Source organism: Xiphophorus couchianus, chromosome 12, assembly GCF_001444195.1.
Source record: "Xiphophorus couchianus chromosome 12, X_couchianus-1.0, whole genome shotgun sequence".
Lineage (NCBI taxonomy): Eukaryota > Metazoa > Chordata > Actinopteri > Cyprinodontiformes > Poeciliidae > Xiphophorus > Xiphophorus couchianus.
In genome coordinates, this window is record NC_040239.1 from 13451038 (window position 1) to 13468614 (window position 17577).

Here is a 17577-nt window from a genome sequence, read left to right on the forward strand (position 1 = left end):
TCCTTGTTATCTCTGACCGCCATGAGGCGCTATAATTACTTCCATTCAACTTGACCCCAAGACTTAATCAGTTCATGCATGGACACAGAAATGATTTTCAGTCACCTCTCACCTCTTTATGAGATAAACAATCTCAATTCTTGGAAAAAAATACGTGAAAAAACATTTCTATGTAAAAGGTTTTCTACTTATGTATTTTAGATTTGAGAAAGTTTTAGGGATTTTTTTCTTAACTTCTTGTCAGTGTATAGTAAACTGGTTCATTACTTGACCTGTCATCCTGATGCTATCAGTCTATCCTAACAAATGGATGAAATGTAGACTTTGTTTACTGGTTACTTGAACTTCTGCTGATGATGGTGATAAAATATTGAGACCAGTCATTCATATAGCTATAATCTTTCGTCTGGAAATGACTTTGGGGTTTGGGAAAACTATTATGTCTTTACCCAACACACACATTTCCCAGAATAAAAATAAGAATATTTCTGAAAGAAATGCAGTGTAAAGGTAACTGAGAAAGAACAAAACTTGTTTCTGAATAAATTTTTTTAATACACCTGTAAAACCTTTGCCTTTCATTCGCTAGATCACTCTATTGTCCATCATTATTTTATTTATACCTACTTTTGTATTTATTGCAATGTTGTATATGCTTTTTATTTATTTATTTTGTCCAAGATTTGTATTTATCTTATTTGTCAACAGCGTCGTGAGGGGCGGGGGTCACAAATGACCTTTGCCTAGAAACACACACGCAAAACATCTACTTTGCATTAAACATAAAAGCAATATTCCCTGGATGTGTCCCTGGTTAAATAAACAAATAAACTAAAAATATATTTTTGCACAATTTGACTTCCTTTCTGTTGACCTTTAAAAATACTTTACTACTACTTTAACTGTTTTGTAAAAATCTAGTTGTGCTGGAGGCTCTTCTGTTTTCCACAACAATCAAATGTAAAAGTGAATTTTCCTCTCAGGTATCATATGTTTTGTTGCAATCAGAAAGAGGGAGCATGTTGGAGAAAGCACCAGAACAGAGTGGAGGACACGAGACGGAGCCGCTCCGTTTCCATTAGACGTCTGGCAGCTGTTCAGCGACACCTCCAAGGCCTGATGGACAGGTCCAACTGAGAGACAAAAATAACCCTCAGGGAGAGGACAGCTACCAGGTCCTGAGAAGGGGCTGTGGAAAAATGTCCCAGGTGATGGGACACACCATTTAAAATGTGAATGCAAATTAATCAATCCTGTAAGTATGATGGTTAGTTTTAGTAGTTATTGTTTCACACAGTAATGACTGTTTTATTAAAATGTCTTCGAATTGGAAGAATTGATTTTGGGGCATGTAATGAGACAACCCCCTCTCTGAGCCTCTTGGTACAGTTCAAGTGGGGTAAGGCTATTTTAGTCCCTGAAGGGAGGAATGTCCAGTTGTCACAGAAGATACAACGTGTTGCTTTGTGAGTTCTCTAACTATCTTTCTAGTGTGATAGCCTTTGCTCAACTCAAGCTACCATTCATTCACCAAAATCTGGGAAAGAGGAGCACGAAGAATGGAGAACGTGGCCATATTCAACTCTCCTGGGAAAGGAAGGGGCTTGAAGGCCTCCAAAGAGTTTTGGGCTGGAGATGTCATTTTCTCTGAAGCCAGTCTCGCCGCTGTTGTGTTTGACAGGTATGATATGGAGTGAAATCAGAGGTAATGTGTTTTAATGCAACTGTGAGGATATTTAAGCAGTGAAGCTGCATGATTACCTCAATTTTCTCAACATAAAACACATTTAAAATTTTGAAAGCCCCACAGGTTTATTTGTAATTCTAATATTGCCGTTTAAGTAATGCATTTTTACAAAATACTTCTTATTATCAGTCATAACTTTAATAAATATGATTTGAACAATATACAAGTGAACAATTAGTGTTTCATAATGTGTTTGATCTTCTCAATATCAATGTCGTTCCTGTCCTAGAAGGAATATAAACCTTTAACAACAGATAAACATGAAGGAGAAAATAATCTCAACTCAAAGTCCCCTTATTAGTATTGCATGGAAGCAATTATGTTATCTGATGTTATCTGAGTGTTTTGCAATATGGCCTGAAATATAGAAAAAGTAAACTAATTACACTTTGCTGATTTACTTAAAAGTTGACTTAAGTGAGTGAATTCAGCAAAAATATCAAACATGGACACCAGTAATTAAAATTTTTTGTGACATTTTTATTATTGTTTTTGTCTCTGCAGCCATGCAGAGCGCATTTGCCACAGCTGTTTCCGCAGACAAGAAAAGCTCCAGAGGTGTGGTCAATGCAAATTTGCTCATTACTGCGACCGAACCTGCCAACGTGCCGGCTGGGCTGAACACAAACAAGAGTGCGGTGCCATCAAGGCGTACGGAAAAGTACCAAATGAGAACATACGGTGAGTGGAAACCAGAGAAGAATTACGCTGACTTTTTCTGTTTGGGAATACATCAAACAAAACTTTTGAAATACATTTTAAAAATTTGTAGTACAGGTACAACATCACTCTACAGTTACAGAAATCTTAAGCGCTTTAAAAATAGATTATTATCATTCTATGACCAAAATGTAATATGAGAGAGCATAGTCCAAGTTCAAAGAAAGCATTGGTGTACTCATCAGGGATGTCATCTCAAGAACTGCAACACATAGCTTCTGTTTGAAAGTATGAGGTAGCTGCCCTTTAGCTGTAGCTTTGTGCACAAAACATAATGACCCACAGCTTAACAATGATTATGAACCAGTGATTTGTTCGGTACAATTAGTTTAACATAAAACATAAGCATACTCAACATCTATGAAATTAAGCAATCTGGATATTAAAAATGTCACCATAGTCAAAAACATTTTTAAAAATGTAGCTTTAACAAGTTTTTGCCTATAGCTGATCAATTCAGACAAGCTAAACTTCTCTGATAGTTTGAGTACTGAAGGAAAGGCCATCACGGTGATAAATAACAGTCTCCCTAATGTCTACCCTAAGGCAGAAATATCAATGTTAACTGAGATTTGTGGGTCATTTCTGAAAAATGTCATTGAGAGAGGCTTAAGCTCATCAGTACCACTTACACAAAGAACCATCTGCAATCTAACAGTGTTTTTACTAAATATCCAAGATAAAAACATGGCCTAAAATTGAACCTTGGTGGACTCGTTTCAAAATCTTGAGAAAACTGGACTTGGTTCCATGTACAAAACACTTTCTTCTCCATCCATGATGTGGGTTTCCACCCAGCCTAAAGCCCATCACTCAGACCGATGTCTGTGCACATCATCACCAGACTCAAATACCATGCACAGATTAACGAACAGAGCAGCACAAGCCTGTTTTCTGTCCACGGCATTGCTAATGCCATTTGTACTAAAATAACCGATGTCACAGTACTGTGGCCCACTCAGAAACCTGGCTAATTTCCTTTTTAGGTGGTGTTGTTTCATTTGAATGTTCATGTCAGACTCTAGAATCTTGATTCATATGTCTTTGTCACTTTAGAAGAAGATAAAATATGTACTCACACAACCACAGTGCTTCTTAAAGGCCCACAGCTGATTTCACTGTCAAATTTCCAACTGTTCTCCACTTTTCCTTCGTGTGCACAGACTGGTGAGCCGCATCATGTGGCGCATCGATAAGGAAGGAAGCTTGGTGTCTGACTTGCAGCTGACCACCCTGGACGAGCTGGAGGACCACCTAAACAACATGCAGGAGGACGATTTAAAGGAGCTCAAAGTGGACATACACAACTTCCTGGACTACTGGCCCCGAACCAGCAAGCAGCACACAATCGACGACATCTCACACATATTTGGAGTGGTGCGTTCCAAAGTATGACATGTTGGTGGTGTAAAACTCCAGAGCAGAAGCTGCTTTTTTCCAGTGATCAAACAAACACTGGTATGAGCCAGCTCTCTCCAAGATAAAGCCATGTGCAGGAGCTCAGAGAGCAAAATTAATGAGTTTGGTCAACAAGTTATGGCACCTAATATTTGTTTTATAGCAGACACTCAGGTTTAAACACTCATCTGTTATGCAGAAAGAACAACATGTACAGTGTACCAATGGCTCAAAAACAAAGACGTTGGTAGTGATAAGGAAGCTGAAACAATTTGGCTTTAATTTCTGGTTTCAGTGGAAGAGTCCAGGGTTCTCATCTCCTTTAATAAGTCAAGCAATATTATTCACTTCACCTTCACTGCAGTAGTTTGTGTTAAGGCAACACATCTTTTATATGAAAAGAGAAAATGGTCCGTATTTTTCACAACCTCTTGACCTGTTTATCCTCTTAAATAGGGGTCAACAAAGGTATTAAATTTAGAAAACTAAGCTGAGGTTGTGTTGTCTTTCAGATCTGGCAGCAATGCAAAACACATTGAATTGTGTGAAACTTCTAAGCCAAATATGTTTATTGTCAACTTTGTCTGTATTCTTGATTTAAATTGAAATATTTCCTGTCTAATGTTTCAGATCAACTGTAACGGCTTCACTGTGAGCGACCAGAGGGGTCTTCAGGCGGTAGGAGTTGGTCTTTTTCCTAATTTGTGCTTGGTTAACCATGACTGTTGGCCAAACTGCACTGTGATCCTCAACCACGGCAGGTAAGTAAAGAATAAATAAGTACAAATAAAACTCTCCCTGACAATGTTTGCTATTGCTACCTTCAGATTTCTTCTTTTTTTTTTTTTTTGCTTGTCACACTTATATGTTTCAGGATATTAAATTTGGTACAAAACAGAGATAACCTGAGTAAATACAAAATGGAGCTTCAAAGGACGATTTAAAAATATTGTTCAATCCCCACTGGTCTTATAAATGTAAAAAGGTAAACACTCTGTGAACCTAAAAACTGGTCTGGTTTCAAGTGGTTGTGTTAACAGACGTTAATTTTTCTCCATCACCGATGAGGAATTTTGCACACTTTAAAAAATATATAAATTCAGCCAGATTCGAGGGTTTTCCTGCAAAAATGCCCTGTTTAAGATTAAACCAAAGCATCTCAGTCAGATTTAGGTCTAGACTTTGACTGGACCACACCTGCTTCTTGTTTTCTGAACCATTCAGAGATGGACTTGATGGTATGCTTCAGATAATCTTCAGGATTAGGAAGTCAAGTTCTGTGGGTTCTGAAAAACTAAAATAGCCATCAGATCACCACCATGTGTACTACATCTCGTTGCTTGTACTTGTGACAGTGCAATGACAATAAAGTTGAATTCTATTCTATTCTATTCTATGTTTGAGAAGTCAGAAAGGTTTTATTTTTTCTCAAATGTTGTAATGGGACACACACCTTCTGAAAGATTTATCTAGTCGTCTATAAATATTTTCTCAAAGTCTTGGGGATCTGATGTTTTTGGAGGGAAAAGGTTTTGCCTGTTTTTTCAATGTAAATAAGTTTTTCTCATGTGTGGATAATGGCTCTCATTATGGATCACTGGTGTCCCAAAATCTTAGAAATGTTTCTATAATTCTTTTCACAGAGGCCAATGAATCAGTAATAAGATTCATTGGCCTGTTAGATCAGGGAATACTGTAAAATAATTTTAGCCTGCTTCACATTGTCAGAAACTTTTTATTAAAGGATAGTCAATGAAACTGAGCCAAAAGCTACGATATATCGCTGTTAATTCATTATTTAAAGAGTGGCTTGGGGGACAGAAAAAATAATTCTTCACACAGGACCATTTGGATTTGGATATTTATTTTCCCATAGTTACATTGAGTCCAAAAGACCAAATGAGCTCATGTAGCTTTTTTGGTTAATACCAATGAAATTATCATTTGAAAGCTGCTTTTTGTATCTATTCAGGATATATTGAATGAGCTGACAATAAATAGAAACAGAAGTAATAGGTGGGGGATAAATACTTTTTCAAAGCACTGTAACTGCACTTGACTCAAACTTAATGGAAAACGGAAAAATAAAACCCACGGTTAAAGGTTTGTGTGTGCACTTCTTGTTTTTCAGCTATATTAGGTTTGTCTGTGTGTGGTTTATGTATTCGTCAAGTGTTATTCGCTGTAAAACTGCTTCCTGCTTGTCTTTCAGTCAGTCGGCTGTGAATACCATATTTCATTCTCAACGGAGGTGCGTTACCTCACCTTAAATCTTTTTGATAGCTACAGGAATATTTAACGCTAATAAATATTTGCACATAACCCCAATCGATTCTTTGTAGAAAACAAACTTTTTAGCTGGTTCTGTGGTGTGCACTTTATTCATTGTCAATCCATCTTCTTATAGAAACATCAACATATACGTGCTAACTTTCACTCACCCATCTGAGTGTAACAAGAAGCTGTTCTCTGCCCACTTCTCTTCTTCTTCCTCACATTTATCTAACTGCTTGTTAGATCAACACACAATTTTACATGTGATAGATTTTTCATTTCATATTTGATTTTTGTCAAATGAAAACACAGAAGGTTGTATTGTTTGCATCAGTGGCTGACCTCTAACATTACCTAGCTAATACCGTTTTGTTTAAAGGTGCTGTCTGAAATTATTGGGCTCAGTTTTTGCTAACCAGATAGCTAGGTTAGGTTAGCATGGTGGTGCATCATTGTATCAGAAGTCATTTTACCTAACTCTCTAGTTAAATTGCCTCAACTTTGTAAAAGAGTTGCTTAGAGTAATACAATATAAATCTGCTATATATTAAAAGAGCTGAACTGAATGTAAAAATGGCTCTAGCGTTCCCTTGTTAGGACAGTGGCAGCTAGAGCGTTATAAACAGAGGCTGTAAATAAAATGTTCTGTGTACTGGTCCCAAATGAAAGCAGACTTGGATGAAACAGCATCATATAGGTACAGAATTACTGGATGGGTAAACTGAGTCAAGATCACATGCAAACCCAGGTTAAAAAGTATAAATGGTAGATTTAAAAAATAGTTTTTGTTACAAGAATCAGAGGGTGTAAGTTTAAGATTAAAAATGTGTCTTCAACAAACATTGTTTTATGAGAAACAGGGAATAAAATTCAGCTGTTTTCATGAGTTAGGAATTGAGATTAGCTTTATTTTTTATTTTTATTTTTACAAAATATGATGGCAAATATGATACATTCTGCTTAGGGGTTAAAGAGGAGAGGCTGTACTTTGCACCTTTAAATATTCTGTTCATTTACACAACCAGATCATTAAGTGTTTTGAGAAATAAAGTGTGCAAACACTTTTATCATGCTGTCTGGTCTTTAAAGTTGACAGACTTGATTGAAACCCACATCATGGTGTATGTAGGCTTTCACCCTCATACACTTCATCAGTGAAAATGACATGAAATCACTTTGCATGCATTTTAAGATGCAGACATGCCCTTACTTTTGTTTCCACTCTTCAGGATTGAGTTGCGCTCCTTGGGCAAGATTGCAGAAGGAGAGGAGCTGACAGTCGCTTATGTGGACTACTTGAATGTGTCAGAAGAGAGACAGAGGCTCCTGAAAACACAGTACTTCTTTGACTGCACATGTGAACACTGCAGCAACAAAACCCACGATGACATAAAGATGGGGGGACGGGAAGTGGAAGGAGTCAAGGTTTGTTTGTGTGTGTGAGTGTGGGGGTGGCAAACAGACAAAATGCTAGCGCCTCATTTAGCACTGACAGGGGTGATAAGGCAGGCGGGAAATATGAGAAGCAGGACTACACTGACTATTTTAAGAAAAGATAATTCACAAGTAGAATTGCCATTTACACACACTCCCAGATTTTAACTAGACTTGTGCAAAGACTTTATGACTGTATCTTTACTTCAGTGGCATATAGCAATAATGTAAAGTCAGCTACTAATACCAAATAAATATCAGAGCAGCCTGACATTATCTTAAGCTGCTCAATTCACTACTAGGTCATACTACATTCAGCTGGGTGAGAGAGGTCATTGTTATTTAGAAAGTCTTTATCTATGAGGAGAAAACTTTTTCTAAGTTTATCTTAAGAAACTGAACACAATGTGACATAATCAATGACTTGGACAGACTTCTTGCAGTTGGACAAAGGTCTTTTATAGATAACAAGTAATCAGGCTTTAACTTTTATGGACCTAGTCATGGCCTACATGTGTTATCTCTGAACAAAATAACCCATTCTCTACTATTTTTGCTTAAATGTTGCATTTTTAGGCCTCTTCACTGCTGTTTCTCTATTTGTGTCAGTTAGTTATAAGATTATTTTCTCCAAACTTTCAGCCTTCAGATGAGCAGGTGAAGGAGGCGACAGATTATTGCTTTGATATGATGCAAAAGATGGACAAGGCTCGATTAAACGGCGACTACCACGAGGTATACTAAACAAAAACAGGTTAAATAGATCTTATGCTTGTTATTTAAACTAAGGAAATGAACCTTTGTCCTTTTTTTGCTTCTAGGTGGTGAAAATATGCAGGCAGTGCATTGAGAAGACAGAGCCGGTCTTGGCTGAAACTCACATCTACCAGCTGAGGATGTGGAGCACAATGAGTGAGGTGCAAGCTTACCTGCAGTATTTTGAGGAAGCGGCGGATTACGCTCACAAGATGGTAGAGGGATACATGTGAGTGCAAACAGGAATTTTAACTTCACATGTTGCATGGCTCCTGCTTAGGGTTTTAAAATCTGCTATCAGGTTTCTCTGATAGCAGGTTTATTTTACGAACAGCACAACTTTCATCAAGTCTTAATTCCTTGTAAGTATGAGGCTTATTATAAAAGATATAACTCACAACGGCTGACTAGAAAAGGTCAGAATCACCATGGTAACCAGAAACTCACCATGCATCGAGTCTGCACCAAGCAGCTGAGGACATGAACCTAAAATTTAAAACTACAGCCCACACACAGCCTTCAAAATAAATGTTTTATTTGTCTTAGATTAGATCATTAAAGAGAAAGTTCCTTTTTTTTTTAGGGAAAAGAATCAGTGGTAGTTCTGTGTGGCCTTTAAATGTAAAACTAACAGATTCATTTAAAGATGAAAGTCCTGCTGTTTTATAGATTAGTGGTGACACACAGGTAGATTCCAGATATTAAAGGGCTTTAAATCCAAAATTTTACATATGTTGGGTTTAAACTTGAGTAAAAATGGTAATATGGATTTAAACTGTCTAATGGACCAGGTATCAGTCACTACCAGCATTTTTTGTAGTTTAATATTCTCTGTGAGTTTGTTGGGGGTTTGTAGTTTTAAGTTTACTCTCAGTTTACTTTTCATGACTTTGGCTGTTTTTACTTTTGTGATTTTCTACAGGTTTACACATTTGTTTTTGTCACACATTGTGATGTGTTGCTCTCTGCTAAAATGTTGCATTCTGCATTTTGCATCTCATTTCCACTGCAAAATTCTTGCTCAACTGCAAGTTTCCCAGGTGAAAATCTCTCTGCTGTGCCCTACATTTCCCATCTTGGCAGAAAACTGTACCACCCAAACAACGCTGCCCTTGGTATGGCTGCCATGCGTGCTGGAGTGACTCACTGGCAGGCCGGACTCATCGAGGTCGGACACGGCTTGGTCTGCAAGGCCTACGCCATCCTTATGGTCACCCACGGCCCAACACACCCCATTACCAAAGACCTTGAGGTACATGGCTTTATAACAATATTTACAAAAAGAAACCATATTAGCTTTTTGTAATGGGGTTTGTTTTTATCATTTTTATGAGCTTTATATATATATATATATATATATACATATATATATATATATGTATATATATATATAGTGAATCAGGTGCCAAACAGCTGAGAGGCACAGCTAAAGATTTGTTGAAAAATATAATCCAAATGTTTATTCCATCATATCCAGAAAATTTATAAGCAGCTCTGGTTGCAAATGTCTGGTAAAAATGAATAGTACTTCGTTTCTACTGCCCCCTAGTGGCCTGGCTCCAGCTGGAAAATGTTTGTCTTCCAGTCGATCTAATTTCTTTATAGGCTAGATAAATCAGTGTTACATTACTAGTGCAGATATACCAGTGGTTATCCTCTGATAACTCTGCTTCCCCCACAGGCGATGCGCATGCAGACAGAGATGGAGCTGAGGATGTTCAAGCAGAACGAGTATGTTTATCACAGCATGAGAGAAGCGGCCCTGAAAAACAAACCCATGACCATGCTGCACGAACCCAAGTCTGTTGAGGAGGGGATCAAGAATCTCTTCCACCGGAGGAAGTAGCTCAAACATGGGACTTTAAAATGGAGAGAGCAATCGTTTTTGTTTACTGTAAACAGCTTCCTGGGTGTCCGATGCATTTCAGTCACATGACCAATTTCTGCATTGCTCACATTTTGTAGTTACTTTTCAATAAATGTCTTGAATCAGTGACTGTAAATCATTTATTTTTTTCTCAGGTCTTAAGCTCAGTTTACAGACAGGCTTGTAGGATAGAAATTGCTTCAACCCACAAAGAAAGTTTGTCCTAAATCAATTTACAAGAGAGAGGAGAAAAAGTTGTTCATACCACTGGCAGATTAGTGTGATGGGCATTTGTTGATTTTTTGTAATTCATAAGCACCATCAATTTTTTAGTTTTTAATTAAAAATTAAGCTGATTTTGAACCTACACATTTGGAAAAAGTTTAACTTTTGAATCCCCCCTCTGAGGTTAATACATTGAGAACAAGGTGGAGTCAGTGACAGATTAACAGATTTTAATTTGTAGGATCGGATTAAATTTAACTTGGAAAATATGAACACCTTTTCCCCTAGAAATTAAGTGTGCTCAGAAGCAAACTTGCCACCCATGACCTTTTCGAAACCTAAAAAGACAGTGTGATCTCACTACTCACTTTAAATTTCACACTTTTTTTAAAAATGACATGTCAAGTTTCCCCAGCAATAGAAAATTGCTTTACAGCAAGCAAGTCTGACCAACTTTAAGGGGATTTCCACTGGTATTTTGGGTAGATCCAAGTTACCAGAAATTGACCTCAAATCCAGATGTGCCACACAAGTGCAAATAGTTCCATAAACTAAACCCACCACATCATCCATATTAATCTATGCATGGCTTCCTTTCCCCTTTAAAACATAGTTTAGTTGAGCCTTTAGGGAGTAGGGAACTTGCAAACACCAGAGTTAATTGAACAATTCTCTCCCTTTGTGCTTCAGAGCCAGTCTAGCACAATGGAGTTCATGATTTCACTACATGGTCTGCATAAGCCCATTAGTGGCAAATTTAAGGTCTTTAACTTTAATGCAAGCAAGACGGATTTAGGCAAAAGTTTGATGCTGTGGCATCAGAGAGTCTGAAAATTTGCTCATGTGTCTTTTAGCTAAAAGCAAGACAGACTGAAGTCTTACATATTAGGATCCATGCACTACCTGAAGGAAAGTTTTGAATCACCACAAACTTTGATGAATTCAAGTTCAATAAAGAGACAGATATTTGCTGCTTTCATGTTTATTATACAAAGCATAAACATTTACATGCGTTTGCTTATCCTCTTGTAAACAATGCCGCCAACAGACATCGTCTGAAAAGAAAAAGACAAGGTTTACAAGTTTGTCCAAGAGGCAACCAGAGCTCATAGTTTGAAGAACTTACATTTACAATAGTGTTGGCATCAGTCAGTTCTGTGACCGACTCGATTCCTTTAAGAGAAACCTTCAGCTTGTTGCCGTCACGAACCACCACTCCCTTCAAGATAGAAGTTAAAGATTTAATGCTGAAACATTTAACCCAGTCAGGTTTGACTATATCCCATTTAAAGTAGTTTTAACTTACTTTGACCTTCTCTCCAGTTAGGGTTTGCAGCTCTGTCTCTTTTCCAATGGTGAAGCAGTTGGTAATGACATTTGAGCCAGTAGTGACTGTCACCTTGAAGTCATCACCAGTCTCTTCAATCTCAGAGATGCTCTTAAGATCTTTACCTTTCTGGATGAGTTCATCAGGAATACCTAGAATACATCAGATTAAAACCATGCCAATCGTTCACACAGTTTGACCACAAATCTGTTAAAGCATCAACTCACCAACAACCTTCATAAACGCCTCAAAGTTCTCATGAGACTCCAGCTGGTATTTCCCACTGAAAGACATGATGGCAGACAGTGAAGGTAGAGAAAAATGAGGATCCTGCCTCTTTTATACTCTCAGACTGCAGGAGATCAATGATTAACAACAGGTGATTCCAATTAGGCGGAGTCAAGCCACCTCATGCAAGGTCACATCGACCACAGCAGATAAAACTCTTGGAGGAGATAAACAGACTCAAAGCAACTTAACTAAGAATAAACATTAGAAAACAGGGACGGTAAGAAAAAGCGAAAAAAAGACACATTGAAAAGACCACAAACAAATGTTGACATAATTTTTTGAGCATGACAAACATGGGAATGACCTTTGGCTTGACTGTTGTCCAGCAGACAGACACTGAGCCCCACCATAAGTAGGGGAAGCTATAAAAGATTGCTGCTAAAACCTTGGCTGTTGATGGAGTGCTGCATGCTATATGTAGTAATGGAAAGTTTAGTACAAGAAAAAAATGTGGCAAAAAACAAAGTGCCACAGCAACAGTGATAACAACAGGGATTGAGTGAAGCAAACTTTATTCAAGAGTCACCATAGAAAAATATATACAGAATATGAGTCAAAGTTTACCAATTCCTGAACCCTGAGCCTTTACCTGGACTATAGATACTGTACTGTTGCTCTTATGAACATAAGTGCTGCATTTAACTTGGCAAACCAAGGTCCTTGTATAGAGGAACAGTAAAGAGCACAGGTATCATATTCCATTAGATCCATTGTGAAGTTCTCAGTTAGTGATGAATTGGGGTCCGCTGGTGTTGATCTACATGTCCAAAGTCAGAGCAACTGTAAACCAGGAATCTTCGGAGCTCATCGTTTTGCCAGCAAGCTGTTCAAAGATGCTGATCTCATTTTCCAGCAGGACTTGGCACCACAATGCAAAAGGTATTAATACCTGGATTAATGACCACTGTGTTTGATTAACCAGCAAAAATCACCTGATATAAAAGATGAGAGACAAAAAATGGGACAATGAAGATGACCTGAAGGCAGCTATCAAAGCAATCTGAACTTCCCTTACAGATTGGAAGTGCCAAGAGGCTGACCGCCTCTATGCCACGGTGCATTGATGCAGTAATTCATGCAAGAGGAGTCCCAACCAGGTAATTTGTTTATAGCACTGTTCAAGGACAGTTTATTTTTTCAATATGCTGACATCTTTGTATTCAGTTTTAAAAAAATTATACTTAAGTTTAAATTTTTCCAAGAAACTGAGTTTTGAGTTTTCATCAGCATTAGCCATAATCAATAAAACAGATTTAAAACCTTAACATATATCAATCTTTGGGAAATTGATCTAATAATTTTTCTCACCTTATGAAATCAAGTACTAAAGTAAATCATTTTTGAAGTTAAATTTCACTTTAATGAGATGCACATATATGGTAATAAATTTATATATTTTTTCTTCTTTTGCACCTGGTATAAACCCATCGAGGTGCACAAATCCACAGTATGAACTATGATCCATATTTGATTTCAAATGTACTTTGATCAGATGAAGTCACTTTTCACAATAAGATTTTTGATGATGAGAGTTTTCACAAAGCAAACTAATATAACCATTTATTCTGCTCAGTGCAACATCGCCCGCCTGCAGCCTGTCTTTCAAAATGTTTTCCTCCGACTGAAACACTTTTCTTTGTCATTACCTCTTGAACTGAGCACAGTTCAGTCATTAAGCTGAGAAAAACTGTCTCAAAGGTGACCAGATGAACACCCTAAAGGTTGCAACATTGATATTTGACACAACCTCATGTGAGGATCTGAAAGATAAGGGCAGCTCTGATGATAGTGGGATATGATCGAACACTAAACCTGATAACGCTAATGCTGACTCTTTCTTCACCTTGTGCAGAGAAGGAAAAAAAAACAGGCATGTTATACTTTCTCCAAACTTTATTTCAGCATGCAGAACTCTGGATGACCTCTCTGTATTCATCCCTGTTTTCATACTCAAAAATATATTGACAAAGGCACTCTACTGAAGCACAAAATGTGGAGACAGACATGGAAACACAGCTATACAGCAGGAACTACAAGTCCCATTGTCCTTGCAGAGAGACCTTTGGGTAGCGGAGGCGCTCATTGGTGGGTTCGGTGAGAAGTGTGGCGGGCCAGATGCAAGAGCCTGAGGATGATGTCGGTGGGGTCAGCGCCTTCGAACTGGCTGCTTTGGTCATCTCCGTCATCCTCAGGGAGGCATGCCTGATCTGCAGTGCAGCTTTCTGTGGTGGAAAAAAAGAAAGATGGAGGCGCTAATGCTGTGGTATTTCACTGAGACTGCACCTAAACAAGCAGAAAAAAGGCATTTTCTTGTAATTCCCCTACCACTTAGAGCTACACGTGGATCAGAATGATCTAAAGAGAAAGAATCAACATGTTTGTTCCTGCTTATATTGTTCTGCAAGTGTCTTCTGCTTTTACCCCATGTCGTCTATTAACTGGTTAAATGCCCTTTTTGCAAGTTTATTTATTTTAACAATGTTGTTTTCTTGTAAAGTGACTTAATGGTATCTTAATGTTTACATTAAGATAACAAATTTAAAGCAATGGTTGGTTTTGAAAGAGGATTTGAGCATAAATTCAGCCATTAAAGAAAAACTGAACTGAACTGAAGCATTCAAACTGAAATGAAAAAAGCTGCTACTGATGCATCGGCACCAGTAATGAGCCATATTTAGATTAATTATACATCCTTCTGTCAGAACTAAAAAAGAAATCTTTCAGATGAGAAGTGAAACACTCAAAATCAAAGAAAGGAAGTATGTTCGTCTTCTATGCACACAGAGATCTATGTTTGTGTGCATAGATCTTCATGGTACTTTAACTTCATTACATCTAAAAGTTCTCTGTATTTATCTAAAGACTGTCATGTAAACTGTTATTTAGATATTTATAGAAAGTTCTACAATGACTATTTAGAATCAGTTTTTTGTTTCTTAAATTAGAAATTTCACTTTATTTTCACCTCACACTTTAGTTTCTTTAAAATAGAGTGGATGCACTTTTCTCACACTTCCATTTAAATTGTTTAAGAATTTAAAAGCTTTGGCAGATAATTACAATAATTTGAGAAGCCCTCTCTACTGTGAGCAAATCAAATAAAAATGTTGATGTTGTAATAAAATGATATGAATGTTTAAAAATGGGCCTTGTTTCACCCAGGATTGTTTCAAAGGTAGTTTTTGTTTCTTCCATACACACTGACACCTACTGGCCAACCCGGGCCTGTCCTTTACCATTGTTGTCCTTATCCAGCTTGAGACGTTTGTCGACTAAACCAGGACTAAAATTCTGAAGTGAGTTTTAATTATCTTGGATTAAAATAGTTTTTAATCATCTGGAAATAAAGTTGACATGGCGCATCACTGGGTTTTAACCAATACCGGTCCATTTAGTTTGCGACTTTTAGGTTTTTGTAGCCAAAGCAACAGTTTTTGCAAATTAGTTCACTAGTATGTGACATGAAGACGCAACAGTAAAGGAGGGAATCAAAATCCCAAGTTAAATGACTAACAGTGCTTTATGATGTCTCAGAAAATAAAGTATGATGTAGAACAAATGGAGCTGAAGATGATGTAGTAATAAACATATTTTATAAAACATATTTTCATATTTTAAACAGTTATCTTAATATATTGTGTAATTTCTTAGTCCAGACATTTTATGAATGGGTGTGTATGATTGTCTGTGTTGCCATAATGGACTGGTGCATTTTCTTCACCTGCTATTTGAAAAGTAAGAACGTTACATTTTCTTCATGCCTCAGGAAAATGCACCAGTCCATTATGACAACTTTTTGTCTTGAATCAGTGACTGTTTCCAGATTCACTGACCTGCATCGCAGCAAAGTCCTACAGCGGCGCAGCGTCCTCCCTCTGAGCCACAGGCTCTCCCTCCAGCCTGGCAGGGGGTGAGCAGGTAGTTCTCCTCCACGCAGTGTGCCGACTCGGGGGAACCCATGAGGCAGCCGATGCCCTCCCCGCAGCAGATGCTGGGGCCGTAGCAGCGGCCCCGGTCTCCGGGGCCACAAGACATACACTATGGAGAGAAAGAAAAAGAATCTTAAGTGTTTCTTGTCTAGTTTCTAGTGCAAATATCTTAGTGCACTTAAAATAAGACAAAACTAACTTAAAATTAACTTTTATGCAAGATGTAGGAGCTTTAAGTCAGTTAGTGCACTTGAAATAAGAAACTAGACCAAATGCAACAGTTTTTGCAAATTAATTAACTTGTTTTGCAAGTTAGTCAACTTGTAGACTTGGTACAATTTTGTGTTTTTGCAGTGTTTATCTTTTACCATGCTCATTCAATTTGATGCAGTTTGTTTCTATAGTGCCAATTTGCAACACATGCCATCTTAAGGCACGTTACCAAACAAAAAAGTCCAATTTGTATACAGGAATAAATCAAGTCAGTCTTGATTTTATTTATATATAATAAATATATAGAAATTTTATTACATATATTTCCATCCTAGATTTTCAATTCTATTTCTGAAATTTATCTTGAATCCAAAACGTTCTCACAGTTCTGAAGAGAAAGAAAATGCAAGAAGATCTGTTCTGAAAGTTGTCATAATTATCTATATTTTTTGTCATTCAGCTCTGATAGGTGACACATTTCAATTTGATAAGGCAAAAGCATTTTACTTTGAGTTTGTAGCTTAAAAATTTAAATTGAAGCAACAAACCTTTCGGAGAGGAGCATCCATGATTGACCTCTTTCCACCGATGGGGCAGTTGGAGATGTAACACGCCGAACAAACGGACAGGAGGAAAAGCAGGCCCACGGACACGGCAGCTCCAGACATTTCTGCTGAGAATAAAGGCTGTTAAATACAGAAAGTGGACTCGGCTACACAGATGTTCTGAGATCAAATTTGTTCACCTGTTTCTTCACGTTCTGCTAACAAGCGCTCAGAGGTGATTGCTGTGGTCTCCGTCTTTGCGTCTGCCGTTCACAGGTCTTATATATTCCTCAAGGCAACATTTGAAAGTGACCCAGAAAGCCGAAAGCCACTTAAAAATCTCTAATGAATGTTCTTTGGATGCAGAGATGAATCGTCACAGTGGGAGAAAAGGGTCAAAGGGCCAGGTCGCCGTGCTTACGTCTCTTTTGCTGAAGTTCATTACTGAAGGTCTTGTGGAGCGTGACCGTGCATGTTAGAGATGAGAAACATCATCAGAGAGGTAAAGATGAGCATGCAGGGATGAAATTATTCTAATTATTAAAGATCATACGAACTGTAGAACTTTGATCTACAATTAGAAGAAGATGGTTTGAGTTTTGGGTTTATTCTTAAGATTTTTGACATATTTTGGAGGGCTGCCAAGAGAAAGTGAGTTTACAGGTGATCAGAGGAGGTCTGTGGTCAAAATTGAATGCTAAGCGGCCGCATTTGGCTCGGCGGCCATGTTCTCCTTGAAGCAATGCAACACCGATGATGACAAATCTTGCCACTACTAAGAATGTCCTCCATTCTTCTTTAAGTCCTTAATTCTTCAGAGGAATTGAGGCACACAATGTTCAGGATCTGAG

The 17577-nt window shown here is 37.7% G+C and overlaps 3 protein-coding genes across 5 annotated transcripts; 1 reads left to right on the forward strand and 2 right to left on the reverse strand.

Moving 5' to 3' along the window:
• The first annotated feature begins 1426 nt into the window (after window positions 1–1426).
• smyd1b (SET and MYND domain containing 1b) lies at window positions 1427–10325 on the forward strand. 2 transcript variants are annotated; one of them, XM_028035030.1, is made up of 10 exons: window positions 1427–1681; window positions 2252–2428; window positions 3631–3844; window positions 4496–4626; window positions 6078–6116; window positions 7369–7564; window positions 8216–8308; window positions 8395–8558; window positions 9413–9581; window positions 10011–10325. In XM_028035030.1, the coding sequence occupies exons 1-10, from the start codon at window positions 1560–1562 to the stop codon at window positions 10173–10175; spliced, it is 1470 nt and encodes a 489-aa protein (XP_027890831.1). In that variant the 5' UTR covers window positions 1427–1559; the 3' UTR covers window positions 10176–10325. The 2 variants fall into 2 exon arrangements, with proteins under 2 accessions (XP_027890831.1, XP_027890832.1); XM_028035031.1 differs by lacking the exon at window positions 6078–6116 and having other exon boundaries at window positions 1560–1681.
• Window positions 10326–11387: 1062 nt separating this feature from the next.
• LOC114154900 (fatty acid-binding protein, liver-type) lies at window positions 11388–12099 on the reverse strand. The gene is made up of 4 exons (XM_028034377.1): window positions 11976–12099; window positions 11728–11900; window positions 11548–11640; window positions 11388–11476 (listed from the first exon to the last, which is right to left on the reverse strand). The coding sequence occupies exons 1-4, from the start codon at window positions 12040–12042 to the stop codon at window positions 11426–11428; spliced, it is 384 nt and encodes a 127-aa protein (XP_027890178.1). The 5' UTR covers window positions 12043–12099; the 3' UTR covers window positions 11388–11425.
• Window positions 12100–13914: 1815 nt separating this feature from the next.
• On the reverse strand, window positions 13915–17040 carry LOC114154025 (isotocin-neurophysin IT 1-like). 2 transcript variants are annotated; one of them, XM_028032770.1, is made up of 4 exons: window positions 16927–17040; window positions 16730–16851; window positions 15873–16077; window positions 13915–14261 (listed from the first exon to the last, which is right to left on the reverse strand). In XM_028032770.1, exons 2-4 carry the CDS (start codon window positions 16847–16849, stop codon window positions 14119–14121), a joined length of 468 nt encoding a protein of 155 aa, XP_027888571.1. In that variant the 5' UTR covers window positions 16850–16851; window positions 16927–17040; the 3' UTR covers window positions 13915–14118. The 2 variants fall into 2 exon arrangements, with proteins under 2 accessions (XP_027888571.1, XP_027888572.1); XM_028032771.1 differs by having other exon boundaries at window positions 16730–16854; window positions 16927–17020.
• Between the last annotated feature and the right edge of the window lie 537 nt (window positions 17041–17577).